The 27,986-nt window shown below is 39.4% G+C and overlaps 1 protein-coding gene across 2 annotated transcripts; it reads left to right on the forward strand.

Annotated features, from left to right (window-relative positions):
- Window positions 1-27,986, forward strand: Zmat3 (zinc finger matrin-type 3). 2 transcript variants are annotated; one of them, XM_020183766.2, is made up of 6 exons: window positions 1-247; window positions 3,694-4,020; window positions 21,443-21,562; window positions 24,205-24,371; window positions 24,486-24,586; window positions 26,692-27,986. In XM_020183766.2, exons 2-6 carry the CDS (start codon window positions 3,751-3,753, stop codon window positions 26,904-26,906), a joined length of 873 nt encoding a protein of 290 aa, XP_020039355.1. In that variant the 5' UTR covers window positions 1-247; window positions 3,694-3,750; the 3' UTR covers window positions 26,907-27,986. The 2 variants fall into 2 exon arrangements, with proteins under 2 accessions (XP_020039355.1, XP_020039356.1); XM_020183767.2 differs by having other exon boundaries at window positions 2-247; window positions 26,695-27,986.

The following is a 27,986-nucleotide window of genomic DNA, read 5'->3' on the forward strand; positions in this document are numbered from 1 at the left end:
CCCTCAGTCTCCTCCTCCGCCGCCTCCCGGTTCCGCAGTCACTTCCTGCAGCTGTTTCCCTGTGGGTCGGCTTGGACTGACTTTTGACAGTCAGCCTTCAGCTGTGGAAGGGGCCTGGCGGCGGCAAGCGGAGAAAGTTGCTGGGAGCAGAGGCGGGGTTGTGCCGGTCGGGCCGGGCGCGCGGGGCGGGCGGCGGGCGTCCCCGACCGACGCGGCGCCCAGGCTGCCGGCGCGTCCCGGGGTTCCGGTGAGTGAGTGCGGGCGACGCGGAGCTTTGGGGCGGCTGGGACCGGCGTGGGCGCGGGGTCCAGCGGCTCCTTTTCCCTGCTGGCTTCCACCTGCCTCCACGTGACGCTGCCTGCGCCGCGCTTGTTTAGCTGTTTGTTTCAAGCATTTCACGTGTGGCGTTCGGCTCGTCTGCGCGTGCAGCTCTGGGCCCTCCCACCTGCCCCGCCCGGCGGGGGCCGGGGGCTCCATCCCTGCTGATGGCAGCCTTGTGGGGCCGAGGGTGCGCGCGCGCGCGCACGGCAGCGCCGTAGGGTGTGTGTGGGCGATGCTCGAGTCTCTCCCTGTGGCTCAGGTTCACCTGTGTACACGGTGCCCCAAGATTAGGGACCGTCGTAGCGGACACTGGAAGGCGTTCGCCAGTTCACCAAGGCCTCCTCCTCACTTTTGCGGTTTTGGAGCCTGTCCTATCACCACCTCGCCTCCGCTGATGATTTTTTCTGTTCTGATGACCTCTGAGTGATGCGCCCCATCTTTCCCTCGTGTCCAGAATTCCCAACGACAGTCTTTTCTAGTTCGCTGAGATGCCGGAAACTTGTTCTTGCATTCTGCTCTCTTTCCTCTGTAGATTTCTCCCAGTGAGAAAGCGATTGTCTTCAATACAGTATGTGAAGAGTAGGCCCCGGTCCCGTCTCGAAAACTAAGTATGCTGTGACAGTTCGTGTTCTCTAAACGGGGTACATCGGGAGCTTTGTTTTCTGTAGTGTTCTCGCAACCCCTTTCTGAACTGGAACCTTAACCACCCATAAATCCTTCACTGATGCCACGGCAAGCATCAAATTGAATGGTTTTTAAGATCTGAGGAATGTTTATAATAGTCTTCAAATTAGTTTCTTTTAAATAAATGCAGCAGTTGATCGGATCTGAGTCACATGTTTTGGGTCTGAGGACTTAGTTTTATTTTATATGTGTGTGTGTGTATGCAAATTTTTGTTTGCAGTGTACTGATAATACCTGTTATAAATGTCATGTAGATATCTGTTTTGGGAGTTAACATTATCATGTCGATTGTTGAATATAAACCGAAGAAATAACTTTGATATATCTAGCCACTCTTTAAACATTATAAATATAAAATACAATAATAGTTAAGTCTATACTGTAATTTTTTCCCTTTAATTCCATTCTGCTGGACGGAGACCTTTTGTACCTCTTCACTCTGAGACGAAACCTTTTTGGTGGAAACCTGTAGGTAATACTGGGGGAAACACGTGTTGGAATTTCCTCAAGTGGGAGTGAGCATTCATAAAACAAGTCCAGGCATGTCTTGGCGATTGGTAGCATTTGGTTTTCTGTTTTTATTGCTGATTTCTTTTATCCAGGTGTTTTGACATCCTTCTCCATCTTTCTCTGATGACCCAGCAGCATGCTTGTGGCAATTTAGCACGAGAATGACTGTGTAGGTGTTATGTGTAGCCTTCAGCATTATCAATTATTATGATTAGGTAGTTAGTTAAACTTTTTAAAAAGCTAGTCTTTGCCTCTTTAGGTTTCCATTTAAAAATGTCTCTGTCTTTGCTTGATTTAATTAAGAGAAATAATACCATTATATTTATTTAGATTTTTTTCTAAATCTGTATTGCTTTGCTTGTGTGTGTGTGTGTATACTGGGGTTTGAATTTAGGGCTTCCTGCTAGCTAGACAAGTGCTCTATCATGTAAGCCACACTTCAGCCCATGTTTTGCTTTTATGTTCCCAGAGATATGGGCAACATACTTTTGCTTAAAAGTCAAATAATATTATTATATTTCTAAGTATTGTGATTAGTGAAAAGTATTGTTAAATTCTGACTAATAATTTATTCATTTTGTCCTTAACTACATTATTTCCCAATCGCAGTGATTTCCTCTCCTGCCCCAGATCCTGAATTTGGAATAAATTTTTTTCAGTGCTGTATATTTATCAAATGTGGTACAATATACTATTAGCTTTTCAAAACTTCATTCATTTTAATAAGGTGATTATTGCCATAATGGACACATTTCCATTGTCGATGGAAAATTTCATCAGCTTAAAATAGCTACATTCTGTTGACTAAGAAAAGAGGTTTTAATAATATTGAGAGTGTGGAGGGAATTGAAGATTTTGAAATAAGGATTCTAATTTGGGTTAATTAGAATCTTGGGAACTCAAGGGTGTACTGCGGTTCACTTTGAGATACTCAGAATTAAAAGATGCTATCCAAGTGGGAGGCAGGAGAAATCATAGATAAAGATTGAAGAGGGAGTAGAACATACCTTTTTTTTTTTTTCCTGAGGGAAGTAGAATGAAGACTATCAGTTATTTAGGAAGAGGGGGAAAGAAGTAGTTTGAAGACTAAGGACCTGAAATTATAATAGAGCTTATGATAGCTTATGACTTGTTACTTTCACAGACAATTAACAACCTGGATACCTTATTTTGTGCAGATAATTTATCTCATAAAGGAGAAAAAGTATTTTGGTTTTACAAAGGACTCCTGTGTATAGTTTAAGGCTGTATGAGGTGGCCTATAGCGAGGGCCTACAGTGAGCAGCCTGAATGGGGATTGAGGTGGCTCGGTGAAGACAGGTTTGTCTACAGGGTATAGTGCCTCGGGTGAGCACTAACTAGATAGTTGTTTCCCACCGAGGAACATGGGCCCAGTGTTTCCAGGTCATCCTTTTACCAAGGGATGTCACAAATCTCTTGGTATTTAAATATTGACAACTAATTCTATTTAAAAATGAGTGCAAAACAAAGCACTGTATATTCCCAACAGCACATCTATGACTGGATGTGGCTCATAGGCTGTCTGTTCCAACTCTGCTGTAAGGAATCATTTACTCAAATACTTAAGTATTGCTAGCTGATCAGAAGAAACACCTTTTATTAATTTGTTACATTTTAATTCTGGGTTATTTCTGTAGTTCCTTAACATTATCTGCTTGTAGAAGTGCTTTAATGGTCCTGTGAAGTGATAATGTTTTTCACCTTTTTGATATCTTTTGGATGGAAAAGAGATGTGCTAAGATTCTTAGCTAGAGTCTTTTTTGTTTTGTTCTGACTATGCCTGATTATCACCAAGAGTGTTTAAGTGTGCCTGAGGGAAGGGGTCTGGACTAGGTGACCTTTGATGTCCATTTCAGCAATGTGACTTTTGGATTTAATTAGCCATGGATGCAATGCTGTTAATGTTCATGGGCCAGAGGGATGGCAGTTGGAGCTGTGCCATGCACCGTAAAGCCAAATTCATGAAGCATTCCCAGTGGTGGAAGAGCATTGTGTCACTGTGAATTCACGGGCAGGAGAAGTCTGCTGTCTGGGGCGAAGGAAAGAAGTCTCAATGATGAGGTTGGAGAAGTAGAGGAAAGAGTCAGAGGGTGTTGTCGTTTACATGTCATGTTGATGAGGTCTTTTTTTTAAGTGCTTGTTTTGCTGTTGATTTAGATTTGAAGACTCAACTTCTCATCGCTCACTGGATTATGCCCAAGGCTTTTTTGCCCAATGATCCTCCTGCAACACGCTGGGCTTCCTCAACCTAAGCGGCCCTCATCCTCTCCTCCTATGTCAGTGGCCACCAGGTCTACAGGAACCTTGCAGCTTCCACCACAGAAGTCTTTTGGGCAGGAGGCTTCCTTGCCTCTGGCAGGGGAAGAAGAGTTACCTAAAGGAGGAGAGCCAGACTCGGCCCTGGAGGAGCTATGTAAGCCCCTGTATTGCAAACTCTGTAATGTCACCTTGAATTCAGCGCAGCAGGCCCAGGCGCATTATCAGGTAAGGGAAGAAAAGTAAATGAGGAAGTACTGAGTGGGGTGAATGTTTCAGGCCCTGCCTGTTTAGCAATTGCGCCTTCAGATATGACCAACTGTGCCTGGAAAATCAAGATGGCTTAGAGAAATCTAAGTATTTATTTGACTAAAAGCATAATGTTTCTCCTTTAAACATAATTATCATTTTTCATACAATGGATTTTGACCTCCTACACTAAAGCTGTGTGGCATTTGATAGTTTACTATGTGAGCAAGTATAAACCTATATGCTTGTGATTAAACCTGTGTTCCTAAGGATAACAGGTATTTAAAACATGATCTACCAGGCTGGTGATATGGCTCAAGCCTGTAATCCTAGCTACTAGGGATGTGGAAATCCGGGAGAATGGTGGGTCAAAGCTAGCCTGGGCAAAAAAGTTCTCATGATCCTATCTCAACCAGTGGCTGGGCACAGAGGCACACCTGTCACCCCCACCTATATCGGGAGGCACAAATAGGAGGACTGGGGTCCCTATCTTCAAAATAATAAAGTGAAAAGGACTGGGGGTGTAGCTCAAGTAGTAGAGTACCTTTGTAGCAAGCACAGCTCCTAGTACTGTCAAACAAAAACATAATGCACCAAACTCAATTCAGTGTAAAATTGTTTAGAAGCTAATATAGGTTGCATCAGTTCAAGGTGGTCCCCATATAACTCTTAGACTTTTCACATTTCCCCTTATTTTCTTCCAATATATCTTATCACAGCTGAGGAAAACACAGATGTCTTTTTGTAATAAGAATAAAATGACGTTCAATTATTGAATCCTGTCCTTCACTCATAATAAACATATTCTGATTTCTTTTAGCCCATTAGTTTGAACTGATACTTTTAAGATTTCAAGTTTTTAGCTGGTGTCTCATACCTGTAATCCTAGCTCCTCAGGAGGGAGAGATCAGGAGTATCATGTTTTGAAAATACCCTGGCTGGAGAAGTAGCTCAAGAGGTAGAGTGCATGCCTAGCAAGCATGAAGCCCTGAGTTCAAACCCCAGTGCTGACAAAACAACAAGATTGAAAGCTTTTACTTCCATGTAGAATAGCTAATGGAAAGGACCATTTTTTCTTTTTTTGTGGTCCTGTGGTTTGAACTCAGAGCCTCACACTCACTGTTCGTCCACTTGAGCCACTCTGCCAGCCCTTGAAAGGACCATTTTATTTATTTATTTATTTTTTTTTTGATATGAGAGATTACATTTAACACCTCTTTAAAAAAATTTTTTTTGAGGGGGAAAGGAGTACCTCCTCTGTGGAAAGGACCATTTTAATGAGTATCATTACCTAAGAAAATTAAATTTTGGCTGGAAAAAAGCTGTAGTGTTTCTTTCTTTTTTTTTTTTTTTTTTTTGTCAGTACTGGGGTTGGAACTCAGGACCTCATGCCCTCCATCGGCCCTTTTTATTCTGGATTATTGCCTGCATAAAATTATGCAATTTCCCTTTTTAGAGAAAAAAGACCTGGAAAACTCCACTGAATGAAGGGATATCTTCTGGGCCATAACTGATTTGACTATTTATTATCTGCATGAATGTCTCTAATAAATAAGACAGCATGGAAGGCTGCTGTTATAAAGGTGTTTCTTCTATAGTGCCTCTACAACTTTCTCCAACTTACAATTTTTGTTTACTCTGTGTATTAAGTCTTTTTGTTTCTTTCTGCTTTAATCCTGAATATTGATAATTGTATCACATTGTGATTGTGCATCAGAAGTATTTTGATGCTAAATTGTTTTCTCTGGTACTTAGGGGGAAGACACAGTATGGTTCTTCCCTGGGGTTCCCATTGTTTGGGTTTGTTTTGCCTTCAGGTGCAGAGAATTGAGTTAATTATAGCAAATTTTAGCAGGAATCATCATTGGTTGGTCAAGGTGGCCTCTGCTCTTACTTTTCATTTTCCTTTTTTCCTCAGTCCCTATTCTCATCCCCTCTGTGTACCACTCCCCACATAGTGGTTTGATTCTTTTTTTTTCATTTTTCTTTTATTATTCATATGTGCATACAAGGCTTGGTTCATTTCTCCCCCCTGCCCCCACCCCCTAGTGGTTTGATTCTAGGTCTCTCTTTGCCTGTGTTTACTATGTGTCTGACAAGATGATTAATCTCAAACCCAAGACTCTGTGTTAGCATTCTTCTTTTTTTATTTCTGTGAGATACTCAGTTTTTTAGCCTAAGATGCCCTTTGAATAATCAAGCTTGGCTGGGTGCTGGTGGCTCATGCCTGCCTGTGATCCTAGCTACTTGGAGGCAGAGATCAGGAGGATTGCAGTTCAAGGCCAGCCTGGGCAAATAGTTCATGAGACCCTATCTCAGAAATACTCAACGCAAAAAATGGTGGCTCAATTGGTAGAGCACCTGCCTAGAAAGTGCAAGTGTAAGGCCCTGAGTTCAAGCCCCAGTACTGCAAAAAGAAAAAAAAAATGAAGCCTGAGTTCTAAAGTGTTGGTTATTACTATCTAAAACCCTTAATAAATCATTAATGGACGCAAACTCACTTTCTGCTATACACGTGTATAGTTACCTTATAAGGAAGAATTTATGAGGATGAACTCAGGCAATGTGTAATTATAACGTGTGTGCATGGATTGTGTGTATATCTATATCTATATATCTATGTATCTCCTTTTTGTTGGCAATGATGATGCTGATAGGTTTCGGTTCTTAACTGCACCCTTAAGCTTCTGTTTTCCAGGGTCACAAGTCCTGCCTCAAGTCTAGCTTGAATTCTCCTTCTGCCACAACCTCCAATCAGCATGAACCATAAGATCCCAACCAATCAGATCATTCTGAGTCTCACTGAGGGGTATTTAAGCCCCTGCCTGCCTCTCTCTCTCTCTCTCTCTCTCTCTCTCTCTCTCTCAGCTCTCTCCCTCTCCCACCCGGCAATAAAGAATCTCTTGGCCAGATCACTCCTCTCCACGTGGTCACTTTTGGGGGCCTACATTTGCCTTACATTTTGGTGCCATGACTCGGGGCAGGTTTCCCCACTAATCCTGGTGGGACCCCAATTCCGACTCACCCCACGACCACCCTGAGGATGTGACTGGCCAGGACTCATCCTCCCGATAGCCCTCGCTCTCATCCAACACCGGACATTCTTTGGTGAGTCCACATACACTTCTTGGGCTCCCTTTGAAGTCTCTCCCTTCGGTGTCTCTGGGATTTGAGTGTTTTCCCTGCTTGGCTATCTCTGGGGCTCAGACGGTAGAGGGGTTCCCTTCCCTCTCATCAGGCTTGGGTCTATTTTGTCGTGGGTCTCAGAGACCCCCCCAATCCAAAAAACCTGGCGCCAGGTGACCCATAGCCCCAGGCCCTTTGGCCTTGCATGCCACTAGAACTTAGTGATGACTGATTCTGCTGCCTCTTCCTTCAGGAACAAAGAAGGTTCCACAGTGTGGACTGATGAGATGAGTGTAGGGTGAGCCAGGAGGCCCTCCCTATTCAAGTAAAACTCAAAAATCCCTCACCGTTTCCACACCTAAAACAATATCCCCTCAAGCCTGGGGGATGATGAGGACTTATGCCTATCATAAATTCCTTAAAACAACAAGGGCTACTAATTAGTTGCTCCAGCCCCTATAATAAATTTAAAATTCTTATACAGGTTAATTTTAAAATACAAGTTACAAAGTAAACAACTGGAAAGGATATAGATAGGTAATAAATGTATTTTGGGGGAAGTTAAAGGAAAAAGGAATGGTTTTTTGGATGAGAAGGGATTTTGTAAAGAAGGGTTTGTACTAAAGATTGTTTCAAATAGGAAAGATGAGGACAAACCATCAAAGGGTTTAGTATGTTGTATGAAGGTCTGAGTACATTTGAAAAGTGTATAATAAAAGCTTTGGTGTGTGATAAAATTGAATGTAATCTAAGAGTTGCCTAAAAGATTTTTAGGGTCATGTCAAACTAAAATCAAATCCTCTATGTCTATGAAATAACAAGGTTATCTTAATATTGTTCTGCTCTGAGTAACATCTACAAAAAACCATTACAGAGAAAGATTTTACCAAAGAAATTATTAGTGTTTTCTGCTGATCTTGTCAAGCTTTAAGTACTACTAAATCAGAGCTCATTTACATATTTGCTTATGTGTCTTAAATGACCACCTTGTAACAGTGTTATGCTATACTTTATCTTAATATGGTACAAACATTTAAAAAGTTAAAAGTGTCAATTTATGTAAAATAATGAGCTAAAGCTCTCTTTTATCCAAGAGTGTTACATTTAAATCCTGACACCCCCTGCCTCCCACAGGTCACCTACTTAGGTGTGGCCTTAAAGGGACAGACTCACTCCCTGAGTCATAAATGCATCAACTCAATCTTCTGTTTCCCAACCCCCATACCATAAGACAGCTTACAGCTTTCCTGGCAGTTATAGGATTTTGCAGAATTTAGATCCCTGAACAGACACCTTTTTATGCTCCTCCTAATATTCCTGTTTGGGTCTTAGATAATGTATGGCCACCCATGTCTCTTAGAAAACTTGCCTCCAACAGACTCTGCTCCTCTGGCTGACTACCTGCCTTCTCAGGGAACTTCTCAGAGAGCATGCAAACCAGATCCTGCCCCACCCTATAACAATTTCTGTTAAACCAGGGCATCTTGTTCCCCAAAAGGATCTTCTACCCTCTCCATTGGGACTTCGATGGACCACCCCTCATCTGGTCACTCTCATGACACCCACTGCTGTCAAGCTCAATGAGTTCCCCCAATGGCGGCACCTCTCAAGAAACAATTAGAAAAATGGAGAAGGGAATTGGAGGACTCTTGAAATTGTCTAGGGAACAACATTTCACAGTGGTTCTCCTGGCCAATGCCCATCCTAATGCCTATGTTCTTGCTCTCCTATTCTTAAGCTTCCTCCCTTGTATCACACTACATGTCTGCTCTTGCTAATCAAAAATTTAACCAGTTGTACCTCCAGGGATACCAACCTCTCCAAAATGCGAGGATAGTTGGCTGATACCCACCATGCGGAGGTCGGAGGATTGGCTCGAGACTCTTTATGACCTGTGGCTACAAGGGACCTTCATCAACTTCAGGGAAGAGGAAATTTTCATTTTTGGAGCCTGGGTGTACACCATCATGAGGCTCAGCACCCCAACATTGTTTGCCAACTAACCCTCCCTTCCCCTACACTGCCCCTTGCCACCTCGAAGAAGCCAGAGCAAACACAACGCCCCCCCTTCCTTAACAAACAAAAACGGGAGGAATGTTGGCAATAATGGCACCGATAGGTTTCGGTTCTTACTGCACCCTTAAGCTTCTGTTTTCCAGGGTTACGGTCCTGCCTCAAGTCTAGCTTGAATCCTCCTTCTGCCCCAACCTCCAATCAGCATGAACCATAAGATCCTAACCAATCAGATCATGCTGAGTCTCACTGAGGGGTATTTAAGTCCCTGCCTCTCTCTCTCTCTCTCTCTCTCTCTCTCTCTCTCTGTCTCTCTCTGTCTCTCTCTCGGCTCTCTCCCTCTCTCACCCGGCAATAAAGAATCTCTTGGCCAGATCACTCCTCTCCACGTGGTCACTTTTGGGGGCCTACATTTCCAACACTTTTGCCTTTCTCCTGATAACATTTTGTGACTCTTGTGTTTGTAGTCAGTGATGGATACAGAGAATTCAGTTTGATGCAAAGTCATTGGATGATAAGGCTTAAACTAGATAAGGAACAGAATCAATTTTTTCTTTATTGTACATTTTTGTGTGTGTGTGTTACGCTAAATGTTTTAATTGACAAGATTTGTAATTTTAGTTTCTTCAATGTTATAATGAATAAATGCATTAGAAAATGTAAGGCACAGGGAAACAGACAAATTCCTCATAATTGGAATTTTTAAGTGGAAGAGTCAGAAGAGAAGCACAGCTTGTCATAGGAGATAATTCAAGCAGCCAAACACCAGGGTAAAAATAAAGAAGAGGCAAGAGCTTAGAAGCAAAGATTTGAATGAGACCAATGTTACTGGTAACTGTTAAAGAAAGGAGCCCTCCCTCCCTCTGTCCCTCCCTCCCACTCTTCTTCCCTCCATTCCTTTCAGAGAATCAGGACAAAGTAGTTTATGTATAAATGTTCAGAGAAATTTCATTACAATAGCAAAGTAAAATCTAATCTTAGAAGTCAAATCTGTATTTCATTAAGATAGAAATGATCAAGAAGAGAGAGTATATACATTGAAGAGTAGGTCAGAATAATCAGTAATCAGAGCATGATCATATATAACTTAGAGGTAGGTCACTTAGCATGGATGGAAAGCTTATAATGTTAGCCTGAAAGGGGCTTCGAGAAATAGGCATAAGTAGGCAGTGATTAAAAAGACAAGGGTAAGACCAGTGAGTAAGAATTACCAAGCACCAGAAATAGGCAGAATGGCTATTATTACAGTTCAGTAAAACAAAATGGTTTAGGATTAAGTGAGATGTAAAGTTTTATTTCAAGGCTAAACAGTCTTCTCTAGAGGAAGAAAAGGGATGAGGAGGATTTGCCAGTGTGAGAGAAAGGGGAGAATTCTTGACTCAGCACCCCAATTTCCATGCAAATCACAGGAACTTGAAATCCATGGTGGAAAGCATTTGGAGAAGTTGCACAAAAAAGGAAAACTCACAAAATAGAGAAACTAGCAAGGATTTATAGTAAAGCAGGATAAGGAGGGAGAAATAGAAAGGGAGAGAGGTGCCCCTCTGACACACAGGAGGTGGGAGCAAGAGAGTCAAAATGGTAGTCCTCAACCTAGGTTTATTTGTACCTTCTAGACTAGGATGGGGAATTCCTTTAAAATTTTCCTAGATAAGTGGCCACATTGCCTGATGACTTCTAATCCAAACATGGAGACAGTAGGTTTGGGGTAGCTCTATAATCAAAGGGTTTGTGACATGACACTGCTTATTGTGATCTTAAGCATTCCTCTCTGGCCAAAGAATGCCTGCTGTTCTCAGACTCATCTACAAAGATTACAACTCACTACAACTCAGCATCTAAACAAAGGGGTGTGATAGGTGCATGTACTTTCTTTAAAGGATGAATTTAATTTTTGCTGCTCTAAAAGATTATTTAGCAGTCAACAATCAGTGTGGCTTTTCTTTAGAATTTAGAATGCTGGGCCAAGGAAGGGGAAGCAAAAGTCACTTTGCCAAAGACAACTTCCAATGGAGTGGCCAGTATTATAGTGTGACATTTCATTTGTATGTAAAATATTTAAATCTTCTAGTGCTTTCTTTTAGTTTTTGTTCCTGACTTTGGCTTATTTTCTGATTTCCCTGTCATCTTGTATCTATCCTATGTCAAAGCTGCTTTATAACTTTTAATTAAGGCAGGTGCTCTACCACATGAGCCACTCTACCAGCTGGTCACGATATTTAATCTCTCTTAATTCAGCCTTTGTAAGGTAGAGATTGTTATACTTTCCTTATAGGATTGTGAGAATTGTGTATTTTATATTAATAAATATTGCTTGACTCTGTCGAGAGTGTTTTGATTTCAGATGTACAAAATTTAGTTTCATTTTGTAGCTTTTGAAAGACATAAAATGAGAAGGTATACAGCTGTCTCACTGTTGTTACTACCTTGATGGTAACTTGCTATAGTACCTTGTATAAATGAGTAAAACCTTGTTTCCTTGGTCTTTCTCCCAAGATACTCTTCTAGATCCAGATAACATGTTATTTTAAAGGATTCTCATTAAGAATAATTTGACCAACAGAGAAGGTAATATAAAATGATTCTGAAATGTAGCAGTGCTTTCAACCATACTATTAGGCCTGTCAGCTTAGTCCATTTACCTAAGAATAATTCCTTAATGGTTCTCTCATTTTGCTGTCTGAGCAACCAATCCTGTAAGCTCTTCCAGCCCTTGCTTTGGTCACGTTAGGGAACAGAAGCTCTGTGTTATCCTGACAGTAGCTGGACCTTAGCAACTTTCTGCCTTCCCATCTGAGTTTGTCTCCACCCCATTTATAGTTATTTCAGAAAAAATATATGTTATCTTCTTGTTCAAGTTTGATTCTCTACATTGTACTCTGGATTTCATCATTTGTCATTACCTTTTCACCTTAAATACATTCATGCTTAAGGCTCTTGTATATAAATAAAAGTAACAACTTTTAACAGCAACTTCCCCTTTATGTTTCATTCCTCTTGTTATCTACTTTTCTCCCCTTCTTTCTTTAGAGGTTAGCCAGGTATAATGTATGTTGTTTTCGGGTCTTTGTTTCCCATTTATTCCCATTCATAGCACTACTACACTGTAATGCTGTAATGGAGTCACCTATGATCTGATAGGCCAAATCTAGCTGTCTCACTTGACCTCTTGGTAGCATTTACTATAACAATTTCCTCTTAAAAATGTAAGTATTTCTACTCAATGCCTATGGAGCAAAGAGCTTATAATTTTATAAGCAGCAATTATCCAGTCTCTCTTCCCTGTACATTCCATGTCTTTTCTTCTTCTCCATTTTTATTCTTTCTGCCTTACAACCTGGATTTGCCATAGTTTGACCCTCTGATGATTGATCACATTTTTGTTTAGTCTGTAATCAAGTTAAGTTTTCCATGATCTAGTTTTAGATTGGTTCCAATTAAAAATTGACATTCAGCTTTTGCATATTATGAGTAGGGAAGTATTTTTTACTGTCAAGCTGTTTTCTTCCTTATGTTTCTGATGTCACTTCCCATGGTACTCAAAAGATATGTTCAATGGATTAACCTTTCCTTAAATCCGATAGTTAATCAAAACCATATCAGTTTTAGTTTGATTTGTATATGGACTATAACTTGGAAATAGCTTTCAGTTTTTCCTTGAGTTTCTGATAGTTTTTTGAAAAGTAGGAGAAGAATCTATTTATATGTATTATGCCATGATTTGGTTTATCCCCTCTCCCTCTTTTCTTTTTTCTCCCCTACCCTTCTTTCCCCCTCCCCCCCTCCTTTTCTCTCTTTTTTTGGTGTTATCTAGGATTTTAATTCAGGGCCTTGTGCTTGCTAGGCAAAAGCATTCTATTAGTTGAGGCACTCCCAGGCCTTAGAGAAAAATCCTGTGCCTTTAAACAATTATTAACTTTCTAATCCTTCTTTTTATTGCATATAATCAATTTCATTTATGTTCTTAGAACTGACTGATTTCTTGTTTTCATTGGAACTGTTTGTTTCCATATTTGGATCATGACTCATTATATAGCTTCATGTATTTCCTGGACTTTTTCTTTGCTTTTTTTTCTTTCATTATATTTACCATAGTCCCATTCTCCCCACTCTGCTGCAAACTCTAGATCACATTATCTGTTATGTGACCTCCTCTTTTATACTAGATCCCTCTGTTTTCTTGCTCCATTATCTATTGCCCATCCTCTGGGTTTGTTTCACAGCTGTCAACTTTCTACTTCCTACATTGCTCTTTGGGTTGGGCTGCTGTTTTTTAAATATACCTATTTTCTTTTACTCTTCTTTTCATCTTTTTTTTCTGTCTTGTTTAGTTAGGATATATCTTCATATTACTTGAAGGAAGAAAGAATAAATATAAACATATATTGCAACATACCCCTCTCTTTTAAATAAAATGAGAAGTAATGGAAATGAATTTTTCTGAACTCTTGTATTTCTAAAAAAAAAAAGTGTTGCACTGTGCCTTCATATTTGACAGTTCAGTTATAGGTTGAAAATTACTTTTCCTCAGAAGGTTGAAGACTGTACTCCATTGTTTGGTTTTTTAAAATCATCTAATGTTGCTAAGGAGAAATCTTACTCTGATTCTTGTTCTTTTGTAGGTGACCTGCTTTAATTTTGTGCCCTTCCCCCCCATAAACTTTTAGGCTCTCCTTTTTATCCCTGGAGTCTGAAATTTTACATTAATGGGTGTGTCTAGGTCTGGGTCCTTTTACATCTGTCCTGGTCAGCCCTAGTTATCCTTTCACTTTGCATATACTTGATTCTCTGAGCTCTAGGAAATTTTCTTTGGTATTATTTCTTAGATAATTTCTCTCTCTCTCTCGCATTCTTACCATTCTTACTATTCCTAACCTGGACCCACCAGCTTTCTTTTTTTCTCTCTCCAGCTTTATTGAAGTATAATTGCTGTTTTTTTTTTTTTTTAAATTCTTTCCAAGACTCCCAGTGGATGCCTGAAATCTTGAATAGTGCCAAGCCCCATATATAATATGCTTTTCTATACCTTTGTGCACAAATTTCATGTGTTTTCCATCTTAACACAAGCCCTTTTGTGCATTATGGCTCCAAGTTTTGCACCTTGAGGTGTGACAGCAAAATAGCATGAATTTCTTTTTCCTCCTTCACAGTCTCATGGGTAGATTTGTTCTTACCATAGACATTAGCAACCTGAGCATATGATTGTTTTCTTTCCTTATTAAGTTGAGAACATTCACTTTCACTTAAAGGGAGTACTACTTTACAGTTTCTCTGACATATCTGAATTGCCAATATTAACACTTTTCACCTTGGGGCCATTATTAAGTAAAATAAATGTGACTTAAACACAAACACTGTGATAGTGGTAGTCCATATAGACTGGCAGGTGGTGACTCCTAAGTGACTAGGGTGGTAGCATATTCAGCATGGATACATGGGACAAAGGATGAAGCAGGGCAGCACAGGGTTTCACAACTCTAGTGAAATTGCACTAGTCTGCAGTTGGAAGCCTATGAATTTTTTATTTCTGGAATTGTCCATGTAATATAGACCAAAACTATGGAAAGTGAAATTAGGAGGGAGTGTGTGTGTAGGGGGGACTACTGTATTGCTTGTCTTTGTTCTTCCTGTTATTTATTTTATGAGCAGAATTCTTAACTACTAATCCTACATTGAATTTTTAAAATTTTGACGATCATAGTTTTAATTAGTAAATATCTCTTGATTTCTTATTCCTTTTCACAGCATCTGTTTTTATAGGATAGTAGTTAAGACCATGAAATCATGGCCTTTGGGTTTAGACTAATGTTCAACTTATAATCTTACCACCTACTAGACATTGATATTGGAAATATTTCCTGATCTGTTTCTGCTTCATGAAGAGGATGAGGCCTTTAATGATGCATAGGACCTTTAAAACAATTCCCCAGACCTGAGATAGTTGTTAACACTGGTGAGTGGTCCTAGGGTATAGTAGAACACAATGACAGGGACTCTGGAACCATATTCTTCCCAGCTATGTCCCTTGGGACTTTTGATAAGTTTTGTTTTATTAACTTTTTAGTTTGAATGATTTTAAACTTGCAAAACAGTTCCAAAAATAGTAGAGTCTCAAAGTTCCTATATACCTCATTCAGATTCCCTAAAGAATAAGGGAATCCCTTATATAACTATATAAAAATTACCAAATTAACACTGATAGTATTTAGGGGCTGGTGGAGTGATTCAAGCAATAGAGTGCCTGCCTAGCAAGCTTGAAGCCCTGAGTTCAAACACCAGTACTGCCGAATAGAAATTTAATCTACAGACTATTTACATTTGACCATAGTGAACAATCTAACCATTATCTTGTATATGGACACTTAAGTTGTTTCTGCTTTTCTGCTGTTTCAGTAGTCTTTCTAGAAATCTTCTTATAGGTGTTTTTTCATGTGTGTGTTTCTGCTTGGTAATACCTTTTAGTGGAGTTCTTGGCTCTTAGTGTTTATAACTAGACTCTTTTCTTTCAAAACATCTTGTTTAGGGCTCCCACAGTACCACTTTTGCCTGTTTTCCATCTTTTTTCATTGGTCAGGCTTCCTGTCTCATTATTTTGGATCCTCATTCTTTACATTGTAGCATCCTAGGGTTTTGTCCTCTGCTTTTCATGTCCATGTGGACCACGTGGACTGTGTTTACGTCCATGGTTTTAAATACCATTTACAAATGGATAACTCCTTAGATTCTAACCCTAGCATGACCTTAATCCTTAACTCCAGGTGGGCTGTCTGGATATTTGAAAGGGATCCCAGACTTACCTGGCCTGTGATATCCTGATGCCCATCTTCCCTCCTACTCCACATGGCACAGCTGGAGGCTTCTTATTCTCTAGCTTTTAGCTTATGTGTCTTTCCACAGAAAAGTCATATCTTGCTACCCAACCCTCTGCTGTCCATTTTCTGTCATATTGTCCTGTTTTATTTTCTGTAGTACATTGCCAGCCACATTATTTTTTGGTTGTTTGTGTGTTCTGTTTTGATCCTTGGAAAAAGTTTCTTGAGAGCAGGGGCTTTGTTCTGTATTTTATTTCTATTTTTTAGACTTAACCATCAGCACATCTAGAAGTCAGTGACTAACCTTGTTTTTCTCTTCCAAATCTGTGATGCAAATTCCCACCTATCTTTGCATATGTCTTTAAACTTTTTAGCCTTGACTATTCCTTAATGCTAATCCACCTGCTATACTACCTTCTGGAATTCATCCAGGTGTCCTCCAGTGGCCTTAGTCTTAACACATTGACCCAAACCACCTTCTTTTCAGTGCCACCTTGTCTTAGTCCATTTTCTTTTGCTGTTACAAAATACCTAAGGCTGGGTAATTTATAAAGGAAAGAGGTCTGTTTTGGCTCACAGTTCTGGAGGCTAGGAAGTTCAAGAGCACGATGCCAGCATGTACTCAGCTTCTTGTGAGAACCTCGTATGACATCATAGCATAGGGAAAAAGCAGAAAGGGGAACAAGTCATCCCTCAGTCATGTGAGTGAGACTGAGGGATGGTGTGAGGCTTGCCTTACACCAGCTCTCTCTGGAGATAACTAACCCACTATGGAGGTGACGAAATTAATGTCTTCATGGGTTTGGAGCCCTCATGAAGCAATACGCACAATGGTCTCTTAAGGGCTCCACCACTTCTCAATACTGTTATGTCAGCAATTAAATCTCAACATGAGAAACCATATTCAGACCTTAGCATTCCCTCTATCCCTTAATTTTTATTTTTTTGTAAGTGGTATCCCCATTTACCTAGTGGGGTACTTCCCTCATTTCAATTTGTCATCACTTATGTTTACCTTTGTCATAGTTCCAGTGATTTTCTCCCTCACTCTAGCCATTATCTTGCTCCAAGCCCTCATTGTGCTCAGGGCTATTTCTAAAGCTCTCCTTTCTCTCCACTCAGTCTTGGTGATCTGTTCCCTGACTTTAAATAGCGTCACCTGACAGTAACTCCTTTCCAGCTTGACTTCACCGCAAGTTTCAGTTTGGGTCTGGATTTTCATAATCACACATCGTCTGTTTTCACCTTACTTGATAGACCAGGCATTCTCAAATACTCTATCATGGTGTTTCAGGGCCTTGGCTCTCTTCTCATCTTCCCAGCCTCTAGCTTTGGTCTACTCTAATTTATCCCTCATTCTTACCCAGTATGATTTTTATCAAGTACATTCCAGGCATGTCACTGCTTTGCTTAAGAAGTAGCCAGGAGCTTCCTGTTGCATCTGGATCTTGGGCAAGATCACTGAGGATGCACCTGCTATATATCTCAACTCCTACCTCTTCTCCTAAGTATCCTGAAAACCATCTCTCCCTGTGGCTGCTCAACCCAGCAGCTGGGCTTTTTCCTTTGGGGTGGGAGTAAGTACTGGGGTTTGAACTCAGAGCCTTGTGCTTGCTATGCAAGCACTCTACCACTTAAGCCATGTCCCCAGCCCATGGTCTTTTGCTCATATGTCTTAGTTCACAGTTTTCTTTCCCCTTCACTTTTACCTACCCAAAAAAGTTTTATTCAAAGATGACTCAATGGTCCCTTCTCAGAGAAGCTTTCTCTGATACATTCAGGCAGAAAAACAAACAAATAAACAAACAAACAAACCTCCTTTGGTGTTTTTCTAGCATTTTTTTTTATTTCCATCATAATACTTTATCCAGATAACTTATCCAATAAATATTTGTTGCTTGCTTGCTATATGTTAGAAAGCATTCTAGGCACTGGAGAAAGAAGAAGGATGATATCCTTATTTTCCTTCCCATTTCAGAGGGAAGGAAAGAGAAAAAAGAAGTAAACTGTAAATAAAATGCATATTATTTTAGATAGTGATAAGGGTATCAAGGTAAAATAAAATCATAGTGTGGTGATTTGGGGGAAGAAAGGGTGAGACAGGAAACTGACTGAGATATGCTGTTTGAGTTGAGACTTCAAAGGTAAGAAGGAGCCAGCCATGAGGAGATCTGAAAAAGCAACATTCTGGGTAGAAGTGCAGAGGCCTCAGAGCCAGAATGATCTTGGCATGCTGAAGTTGCAGAAGGCAGGCAGTGCATAATGAGCAGGAGAAAGGAGCACCATATGAACTCTGAGAGGAAGACAGGACCAGATCATTTAGAGCCTTAAAGGTGAGATTTGTCAATTTTAAGTGCAGTAGTAAGGAGCCATTTTAAGAGTTTAAGTGGGAGAGTGACATCTGATCTATGTACAGAATTATGTCACTCTGGTTATTTTTAAAATTTTTATTTTATTTTTTTGATGGTACTAGAGTTTGAACTTAGGACCTTATGCTTGCTAGGCAACTCCCTTACTGCTTGATCCATGCCTCCAGCACATTTTGCTCTGATTATTTTGGAGATAAGGCGTCACTTTTTGTCCAGGCTGGCATCATGAACCTCCCTTTACACTCACCACTGTCGCTGGGGTAACAGATGCACATCACCATGCCCAGCCAGACTTGGAGCCATGATCTGATTTCAGCCTTCCAAGTAGCTAGGAGTTCAGGCACAAACAAGTGGTGTTCTGCTCATTCTGGTTTATAATGAGGAGAATTATGAGGGACAATGTTGAGAGCAGAGACGAGTTAGGAGTTATTGCCTACTAAAAGTGAAAGGTGTTAGTAGCTTGAATTACTGTGGTATATCTAGTGTCTGTGGAGTAAAGTAGAATGACTTGGGATATATTGTGAAGGCGGGCTGACAAAACTTGCTTATAGGTTGAATGTGTTTGTTGGATTTAGGGAAGGATAGATCCAAGAAAAGAACTCCTTGGCTTTTCTTTATTAAGTGGGTGGGTGTTGGTGCCATTTTTTGGCATGTGGATGAGTAGTGGTGATGGTGATGAGAGAATTTGATGGGAAGGAATCAAAAGTTATGTTAACTTATGTAAATCATAAGGCACATGCCTCTTATGATTTCAAAGTGTAGATGGCCAGAAGGCAGTTGGATATATGGTTCTGAAGGTGAAGGGTGGAGCTAGATAATTTTAAGAGCCATCAACTTACTCATTATCTTTTAAAGCTGTGGGGCTGGAGCACAGATAGAGATAAAAGAAGACTATGGGCTTTGGACATTGCAGAGCTTAAGGTCTGATAGAAGAGGACAGATGGAGAGAAAAGGGGGAGCCACAGAAGAGAGAGGCAGCAGGAAGAAGGATTACTTCTAGGAGGAGGGAGGGTCAACTTGTCATGTTGCTTAGAGTTTGGTAAGATGAAGACATAGATGCGACCACTGGACTTGACTCTCTGGGGGTCATGGCATGACCCCTCTATGGCCATGGTATGAGCATAGCTAAGACATTTGAGTGAGTAGAAGATAGGAACTTAGCTTACTACATTCAATGCTTGTGTCTGTCTTCTCTAGTGTACTAGTCCTCAGTTTATTTCTAGGCTTTAGCATATAGTAGATGGTAAATAAATGTTTGTGTGTTTGAATTTTAGTGTGGCTTAACAAATAACATGCTGTTTTACCCTCATTTAGAATGCCTTTGGTTCATTGACCCTTGCTGTGGAGAGTGGAGTAGGAGAAGCCTATGAGGACATAAGATGCAGAGCAGCTGTTTTTCCTAAGATGTTTATGTCAAATAATCTGTAGGATGAGATTTGGCACAGCCCCAGCTGCAGAAGAGAGTGAGAAGGCAAGATGCAGCTCAGCTGCTTTTCCTAAGTTATTTATGTTCAGAGAAGTAGAGATGCAGGTTTCTCTTGTTACAGTTCTTCTGCCAGAACTGTACTCCACCTCCTTGTTTACCACTGGGTATAGAAGACTCGCTGAAGGAGGACAAGAGGCTTTTTGGATGAAGGGAGGCTTTTAGATGAAGGGAAGCTTTGGATGGGGGAGGTTTTTTGATGAGGGGTTTTTGGCTGAATGGAAATTGCTGGAAGGGGAAAATGAATTGTTGAAGGGAAAAGGATTGCTGAAGGGAAATGAATTGCTGAAGGAAAATTGCTAAAGGGGAATTGCTAAAGAGGGGTTGATAGAAAGTCTGCACCGAGAACTTTATACATAGGCTTTAGAAAAGCTAAGCTAAAGAAGAGCTAAAGAGAACATGGGACGGTGCAAGTCTGAGCACCGAGGTTTTAAGAAAGCTAAAGAGAGAACATGGGACAGTCCAAGTCTGGGGACAAAGACTTGAAGAGAGATTATGCTAAAGAAAAGCTAAAAGAAAACATGGGACAGAGCGAGTCTAAGGAAAGAGACTTTAAAGAATAGAAAAGAAGAGTTTTGGAAGAAAGGTTTTAAAAAATTGTAAAGGAGTAAGGCCTTAAAGAAAAGACAGAGAAAAGCAGAGTAAAGAGAAGAGATTAATAGAGATAAGAAGCCATGAGGCTGTTGTGCATCTCCACCTGAGTACCCATCACACCTGGCCCCGACTTTCTGTCTGTCTATCCTGTGACCTTTTTGCACCTCTCGTCACCCCCAGTTAGGCCCAGTAGTAACAGGAGCAAGAGAAAAAGCTCGCTCCACCTTGCCATTAGTTTGTATGAGTTCAAGGAATGTAGTCATGTGAATAGTAACTTAAAACATGATAAGAAAAGGAAGTCTATCTTAATAGAAGTTCATAGTGCATCTTAAAGCCATAAAGCTGTAGTGAAAGCCGCCATCCTTTAAACTCTGAAGGCCTGCTTTTCATGCTTTGGGTATGCACTTTATCCTTTGGAAGTGGTCTGGGGCAAGTTCTCTACCCCACTTTCTTGCTTGCAGTTCCTTAGCTGTCAGAAATGGGTGAAATCAACAGATTTCTCTTAGAGGATTTTTGTAGGAAGTAAATGAGCTAGTGCACATGAAAGTCCATTGCAAGTAAAAAGATACTCAGTAAATGCTATTTTTTGTAAAATTAATTGGACTATCCATTTCATTACTCATTTCTAGAGTAGATTAGATCAGAGTGTCATGAGATTCATATTTAAGCAGTGGCATATGAATGGCAACAAGTTGGGGAGGACACAGATCACTGGGAAATGTGTTGCTTTTTCAGAAGCATATAGGAAATTAATTTCTTCTGACTTTGTTCTTTTATCCTCCCCAGATCAATTTAATCATTGTATTAGGGTCAAATAATACCCTTACACTTCAAGATCTACTGATCAAGTCCAGCTAGGGGTCTGTTTACCCAGTGTTGTATATACATGAAAGAATAACATGTAGTTAGCATTGTTTGAGTTTTCTTTTTTCAAAGAATACATTGATTAATTCAATTTGACAAATTTTCCTCATGGTGATGATTCATTTTGTTTTTACTTCTAGGGTAAAAATCATGGCAAGAAACTCCGAAATTACTATGCAGCCAATAGTTGTCCTCCTCCTGCCAGAATGAGCACTGCAGTGGAGCCTGCAGCTACCCCAGTTGTTCCAGTCCCTCCACAGGTGAGATGTGTTTTGGGGCAAAGCAGCATTAGGAAGCTGTCATTTGCACAGATGATCATGAGTGACGTTTGTTGTCAATGTACCCATCAAGGCACAGCTGGGCAAGTACTCCTGTAAGATCCTACTTGGTACTTTTAACTTCTAGATCTGTGTGTGTTAAAATCTTTGAATCTTGAGATTTCTCATTGGATTTTGTTGTGATATGTGAGATGATGAAACAAATGTTATGACATAAGTATACATTTATCAAAATTCTGGGCTATGTGACCCTGAATGTCTATGCTCTGCCCTGAATGAAAAGAGAGATTTTAAATATTCTTATTTCTTTATTGTAGTTAATTCCATTTATGGTAAATTTTGTCTTCCAGTTGCAAGATCAGTTTCTTGAGCAAGCTTTAGTATAAATGCTTTCTATACTCTGATAGTACAACATACACTTGAGATACCAGTTCCTTTTGCTTTTCAGAGACAGAGCAGGTGATTTAGGCAAGATATTTCTGCACACCGGTAGCCTTTGAAATACTGCAATCTACCTTTGAAATATTATTTGTCACAGAAAAGTACTGTGGCCATAAGTACTAACTATAATTGAATTATAATTTAGTACTTACTGTGCAAGGCACTCTGCTAAGCACTTTTCATGCATTGTTTCATTCAGGGCTAGGAGAAACATGAAGTGAGGGTTGCACTTGACTTGGTCATGGACTTTAAGCGGGAAGCAAAAAAAACCAAAACCAAAAAAACAACTTGGTACTCAAATACTTAAATGCTGTATCTGTCTAAAATACATATTTGGCAGTACTGGGGTTTGAACTCAGAGCCTTATGCTATGTCTCTAGCCCTTTTTGCTTTTTAGTTATTTTTGAGATAGGGTCTTGCTTTTGCCTTGGCCAGTATGGATCATAAACCTCCTACCTATGCCTCTTGCGTCGCTATGATTACAGGTGTTGTGAGCTACCATGCTCAGGTTGTTTGTTGTGATAGGGTCTTGGCATCCTTTTGTCTGGGTTGGTCTTGAACCACAATCTCCACCTGGGATTATAGGCATGAGCCACCATACCTAGCCTTCTAATGCAATATTTAAAAAATTCAGAATGAATGTAAAGAAAAAAAAAGCCAATGGTGAACAAAATGTCAAAAACCTAAAGATAGGGTAAGTAGTAATGATTTTCCTTTTGCCTCTGATTGCAACATGGCTTAGAATAGCAGTGTTACTAACCCTGTCTTTATTTAAATTTTTGATGTTTTGTTAGTCATTATTTTTTGCATTAGGTTTGATTTTTAAAAATATTCCATTCAATTATTGTTTATCTTTGATTTCTTGAGTTTTTGATGCTTGCTTAAATTCTGTGCATCAGGCAGGTGTCTCACTTGCTTCATTCTAGTTCTGGGCCCTGCTTTCACTTAATGCTTGCAACAGCTTAAAAGTGTGAGCATCATTACTCAAAGTGTGGCCTATGGGCCAATAGCATGAGCCTCCCTGGAAGTTTATTAGCGCTCAGGGAGGTTAAGTAACTTTCTGCATTTTCACATGTTCTGAAGCACCTAGAGCAAGGGTTTCTTTTGGTCTTAGACCTCTGTCCCTACTACCATGGATTAAATTTATTGTATGAGTGTCAGTGTTTTAGTGCTTAAAATGTGGCTAGCAATACCAGCTGTTCTTCCTTCTCGGATTTGTGGGGAAAATGAGATATATTAAAAGTGAAATCAGAGGACAGGAAAATACCCAGAGAGATCTTCAAGCAGAGTGGTTTTCACAGTACCAGTTCCTCAAGGGTGCTGTAGAGTTGGATGGCTGACCCCTGTGGGGGTTGTCTTAAACTGGTTCATCCTCCTGGGAAAGCAGTCTAAGCTCCCTTTTATAACATCGTCCTTTGTGACTTTTGATAGCTATCCTGTCCCCAAAGAAATTTCTGTTCCAGGTGAAACAGTGCTGCTTTCTTCAGCTGTTCCAGATACACTGTGGTTTCCAGAATCTTTATTTTATACATATACGTATTATTTGTATTTATAATAATATTATTGTCATCATTTCTTTTAGTTTGTACCTTTCTTTTAATCCTATGAAATTGAATCCCTACTTTATTAGGTTTCCTTTAACACGTTATTTCCCAACTAGAATATAGTTGTCTAGATCTACTATTTGTTTTTCCTAATTATATCATCAGTAGTTGTAGATTTTATGAGGACAGGGGCTTTAAAAACATATATGACGGTATATCCCTTCTGGACTAGACAGCAAGCCCAGTAAATAGTTGGTATTCACTAAATGTTGATGATAGATTCTGAGCAGACTTTACTCCTTCCAGAGATGAGATTTGAGGCCATACCTATTTTTTTAACTTATTATTTCATGCCCTGTGTCTTCCATGCTGGAGTTTTAAAACTCATTTAAATTTTTCTTCAGTGAAGATAGAAGCAAGCCACTCATGAATTTGGTACGTAGGTGATAATGCAAAACCATGAGTATCTCCCAGCTGCTGTTTCTTTTTCTGAAATCAATTATTTCCTTTCCTTGTAAAGATTAGTGGTTGTGGTCATGCCACATGCTTTGAGTATTTTTCAGTTTTTAGGAGGATCTTTGAGAAGCAAGGACTAAGCTCCCTTTTTAACCTTACTTCTTCTTGTGTCTTTGGTGTCAGATGGGCTCCTTCAAGCCAGGAGGCAGAGTGATCCTGGCTACAGAGAATGACTACTGTAAGCTCTGTGATGCCTCCTTTAGCTCCCCAGCTGTGGCACAGGCTCACTATCAAGGGAAGAATCATGCCAAGAGGCTGCGGCTGGCGGAAGCTCAGAGTAACTCATTCTCGTAGGTATTGCCATTTCCTCTGAGGCCAATGTGAGACAGACTGTCTTTAAAGAAAAAGAGTTGAAAGAGATCCTTGTTTAGAAGTCTTATTCTTTTAAAATTTCTTTTCTCCAGGGACTCCTCAGAGGTGGGTCAGCGACGGACCCGGAAAGAAGGGAATGAATTTAAGATGATGTCTAGTAGGAGAAATATGTATACAGTACAGAATAATTCAGGTATCCTGCATATTGCCACATGCTTTGGAAATTTCCACATACATTCTGCAAATGGTCTCTTATTTTTATTTCCTTTTTTTTTTAATTGGACAGTACTAGGGTTTGAACTCAGGACCTAGTGCTTGCTAGGCAGGTGCTCTATGGCTTGAGCTAGAGCAGTTCTTTTTATGTCTTTTGATAGTAATAGGTAGTCCTGAGAAATCAGGCTTGGTTTAGTGGATTTTCAGGCTGGTGTTTATTTCAGGTCTTATTTGTTTATTTCCTATTTAGTATATTATTTAGTTTAGTTTTAAACATAGACCAGAATCTATATTTTAGGTTGTATTTTTATAGTTCCTTTTTGTTAATTCTGATATTTGCCAGCTAAAAAGTGGAAAATTCCTTACAAGAATGGACTGCTTGGTTTAAAGTTGTACCATGTTCAATTCCCATCTCATGGGGAAAGTACATTATCAGCTATGTGTCAGAGAAGAAGTTTTTGTTCTCTTGCTGATGATCGAACCAGGAACATGTACATGTTAGGCAAGCAGTCTACCACTGAGCTACACATTCCCATCCCTCAAGAGGAAAATAAGAAAAATAGAAGTAGTTTTTAACCAGGCTGGTGAATCAGAATTATCTAGGGAGTTCATACACAATGCATATGCCTGTATGTTTAGAGATTTTCAGTCAGTATATTTGGAGTGAGACTCAGCCATATGTATGCTTTGAAGATGCTTCCTTGATAATTCTGATATATACATTCAGTTCAGAACCACAAATTTACAAGAATGTTTTCTGCTTGTCTTCAGCAGGGAGAGTAGGACTGAGTAGTCCATCCTCCCCACAGCTCAGCCTCTGATAGTCCATATGCCAGGAGAGGTCATTTTTGTGAACAGTAAAACAAAAATAAAGTTAACTGAAAAGCAAGAGATAGTTAGTACAATTTAAAAAAAGACTTAGAAAACACAATGCAGTTAAATCTAAATGTATTAGTAGATACAATAAAAATTTACTAATTAAAAGACAGATTATCAAAGTGGATAAAAGAAATCTAGCTGAAATGAGGGAAACTGTGATTTCTTAAATATAAATAAATTTATTAAATAAATTTTAGAATGAAGGTGTCATAACAAAAATATAAAAACAAAATTTCCATTTGTTTGGGAATTTTTAAATACTTCTAAGTGACTCATGGTTCAAAGAATCAATCATACTGGAAATTAAAAACTCTTAGAACCAAACAGTAAAAGAAAGTATATCAAAACTTGTAGAATGCAATGAAACTGTATTTTGAGAAAACCATTAAATATTTATTATTCTAGTAGAAAAGAAAATTAGAAAATTAATGAGTAGTCCTGCTTAAGAAGTCAGTAAGAAGAAAATAAAGTCAGTAATGTCACCAACATTCCAACCATTTCATATGTTACTACTTTAAATTAGAAATAGGATCATATTTGTGATAGTGTTTGTTTACCTAATAGTATACTATATTTTCATGTAATTAAAGAGTTTTCTGTGCAATGACATTTAGTGACTACATTGCTGTGTGTGTGTGTCGTGCCTCGGAGGGAGCCCAGGGGGGCCTTGTGTGTTCTCATTAAGTGCTCTACTACTGAGCTGTGTCCCCAGCCCACCACAGTCTTACATTACACTCATTACCATCATTTTTCAAATCCTATTTTTGGACTTCTCCTTCCCATAAATTTTTGCTTTTATAAACATTGTTAAAGTGAATGTTCTTGTTGCTAAATCTCTGTGGAAAAGCTCAATGTTGTCTTGGGATAATTCTTAGAAGCGAAATTTTTAGATTAAAGCATTAACATAATTATAAAAATTTTTACATAATGTTTGGAAATTAAAGTATTTTTTAAATTGTGTTGAGTTCTTAGAGGCACAGTCACTTAGACTTTATGTTTTGCTCTATAGTTACTTTCCTGACAATAGAGTCATTTTCTTTTTGTACATCGAACCTATGCAAACTTATAATTTAAAAATCTGTTAACTTCTTCATTTAAAGTTATGGATCTGTGAATTTTATAATTTGAATTTGGAGTTACATGAGAATCAGTCAGTGTCCTTTCTTAGTGATCATTTTGATGATATTAATTTATCTTTTGCTTTAGCAGGTCCGTACTTCAATCCCCGCTCTCGGCAGAGAATTCCACGTGATCTAGCTATGTGTGTTACTCCAAGTGGCCAGTTTTACTGCTCAATGTGCAATGTCGGAGCTGGTGAAGAGATGGAATTCCGGCAGCATTTAGAGAGCAAGCAACATAAAAGCAAGGTGTCTGAACAACGGTACAGGAATGAGATGGAGAATCTGGGATATGTACAGTGATTGTTATATTCAAATAGAGCAGCTTGTCCTGCCTGTGGTTTGCCTTCTGTCACCTTGCCCTGCTTTGTGATCCTTTTGATATGAATACATTCCTCTGCTCAGTGTTAATACCTGTAACCTGCAGTGGTGCCATGAGATGTCAAAACTCGGGTTTGCGGGGAGGGAAACTTGCTTCTTAGGTCATAATGCTTTTTTAGACCAGCTGTGTTGAGCTACTTACAGCATGTAATCTATGTACCCTACCAGAAATGACTTTTTGTCTTGACCAAGTTCTGAGTGTCTAGTAGCCTGGTCACTTAGAGCTGTGACTATTTAACAATTTCATCTTTGCAATTTTAGTTTTATGGACTGTTAGATGAAATTGTTTTGAGTTCTTATTTCAGAGCACAGTAAAAACAGGTAAGCAGAGATTTCCATTTCCAGAAGCTTCATTGGACCCATCATCACCTCAGTGCATTGTCAGTAGGACGTACTATTCCAGTCTGCAGTAGGGCCTTGCCCAGGACATCATTTCCCTGTGTCATGTCCCTCCATCATTGAAGTGAAGGTGATCTTGAATTCACACGCTTTCAGAGTGCTTGTGTTCTTCCAAACAGTCAAACTTCATTTCCAGGTGTAAATTTCACACATTTAATTGCCACCTCCTTCCATCCTCCTTTTTCAACCTGTTTGAATCAGCTTGTCTGGTAAGCTCATTTTTATATCCTACCTGTACTGTGGTTTTTCTAAGCCCCAGATATGAATATCTAATGAGTTCAAGATGGGCATGATTTTTAAAAATATACTTTTCAGCTAATTTTAGGAAATTTAAAGATGTGTTAACTTTTTAATTTAGTTGTTTTCACTAATAATAACAGGCACTAACAGGATAGTCTCAACTGTAAGTTCAGATTTCTTGATACTTTATTTTGGTAGTCTTTTAAAATAATCCAATCCTTACACTTTACAATTCTTCTCTGTCCTACCAGTTTATTGGCTATTGTGAAAAAATACCACTGCCTGCAATTTCATAGATAGAGAATTTAAAAAAAAAACCAACTGATCAAATTTCAGCATCTTCATTTTCTGTGGAAAAATACA

The sequence above is a fragment of the Castor canadensis genome, chromosome 5 (assembly GCF_047511655.1).
Source record: "Castor canadensis chromosome 5, mCasCan1.hap1v2, whole genome shotgun sequence".
Lineage (NCBI taxonomy): Eukaryota > Metazoa > Chordata > Mammalia > Rodentia > Castoridae > Castor > Castor canadensis.

Bases quoted from the DNA above. Each gene is read 5' to 3' on its own strand.
- Zmat3 (XM_020183766.2), top strand. From the start codon at position 3,751: ATGATCCTCCTGCAACACGCTGGGCTTCCTCAACCTAAGCGGCCCTCA. The intron at 24,372-24,485 runs GTAGGTATTGCC...TCTTTTCTCCAG, and splicing joins GCTCAGAGTAACTCATTCTC to GGACTCCTCAGAGGTGGGTC. The intron at 24,587-26,691 runs GTATCCTGCATA...CTTTTGCTTTAG, and splicing joins TACAGTACAGAATAATTCAG to CAGGTCCGTACTTCAATCCC.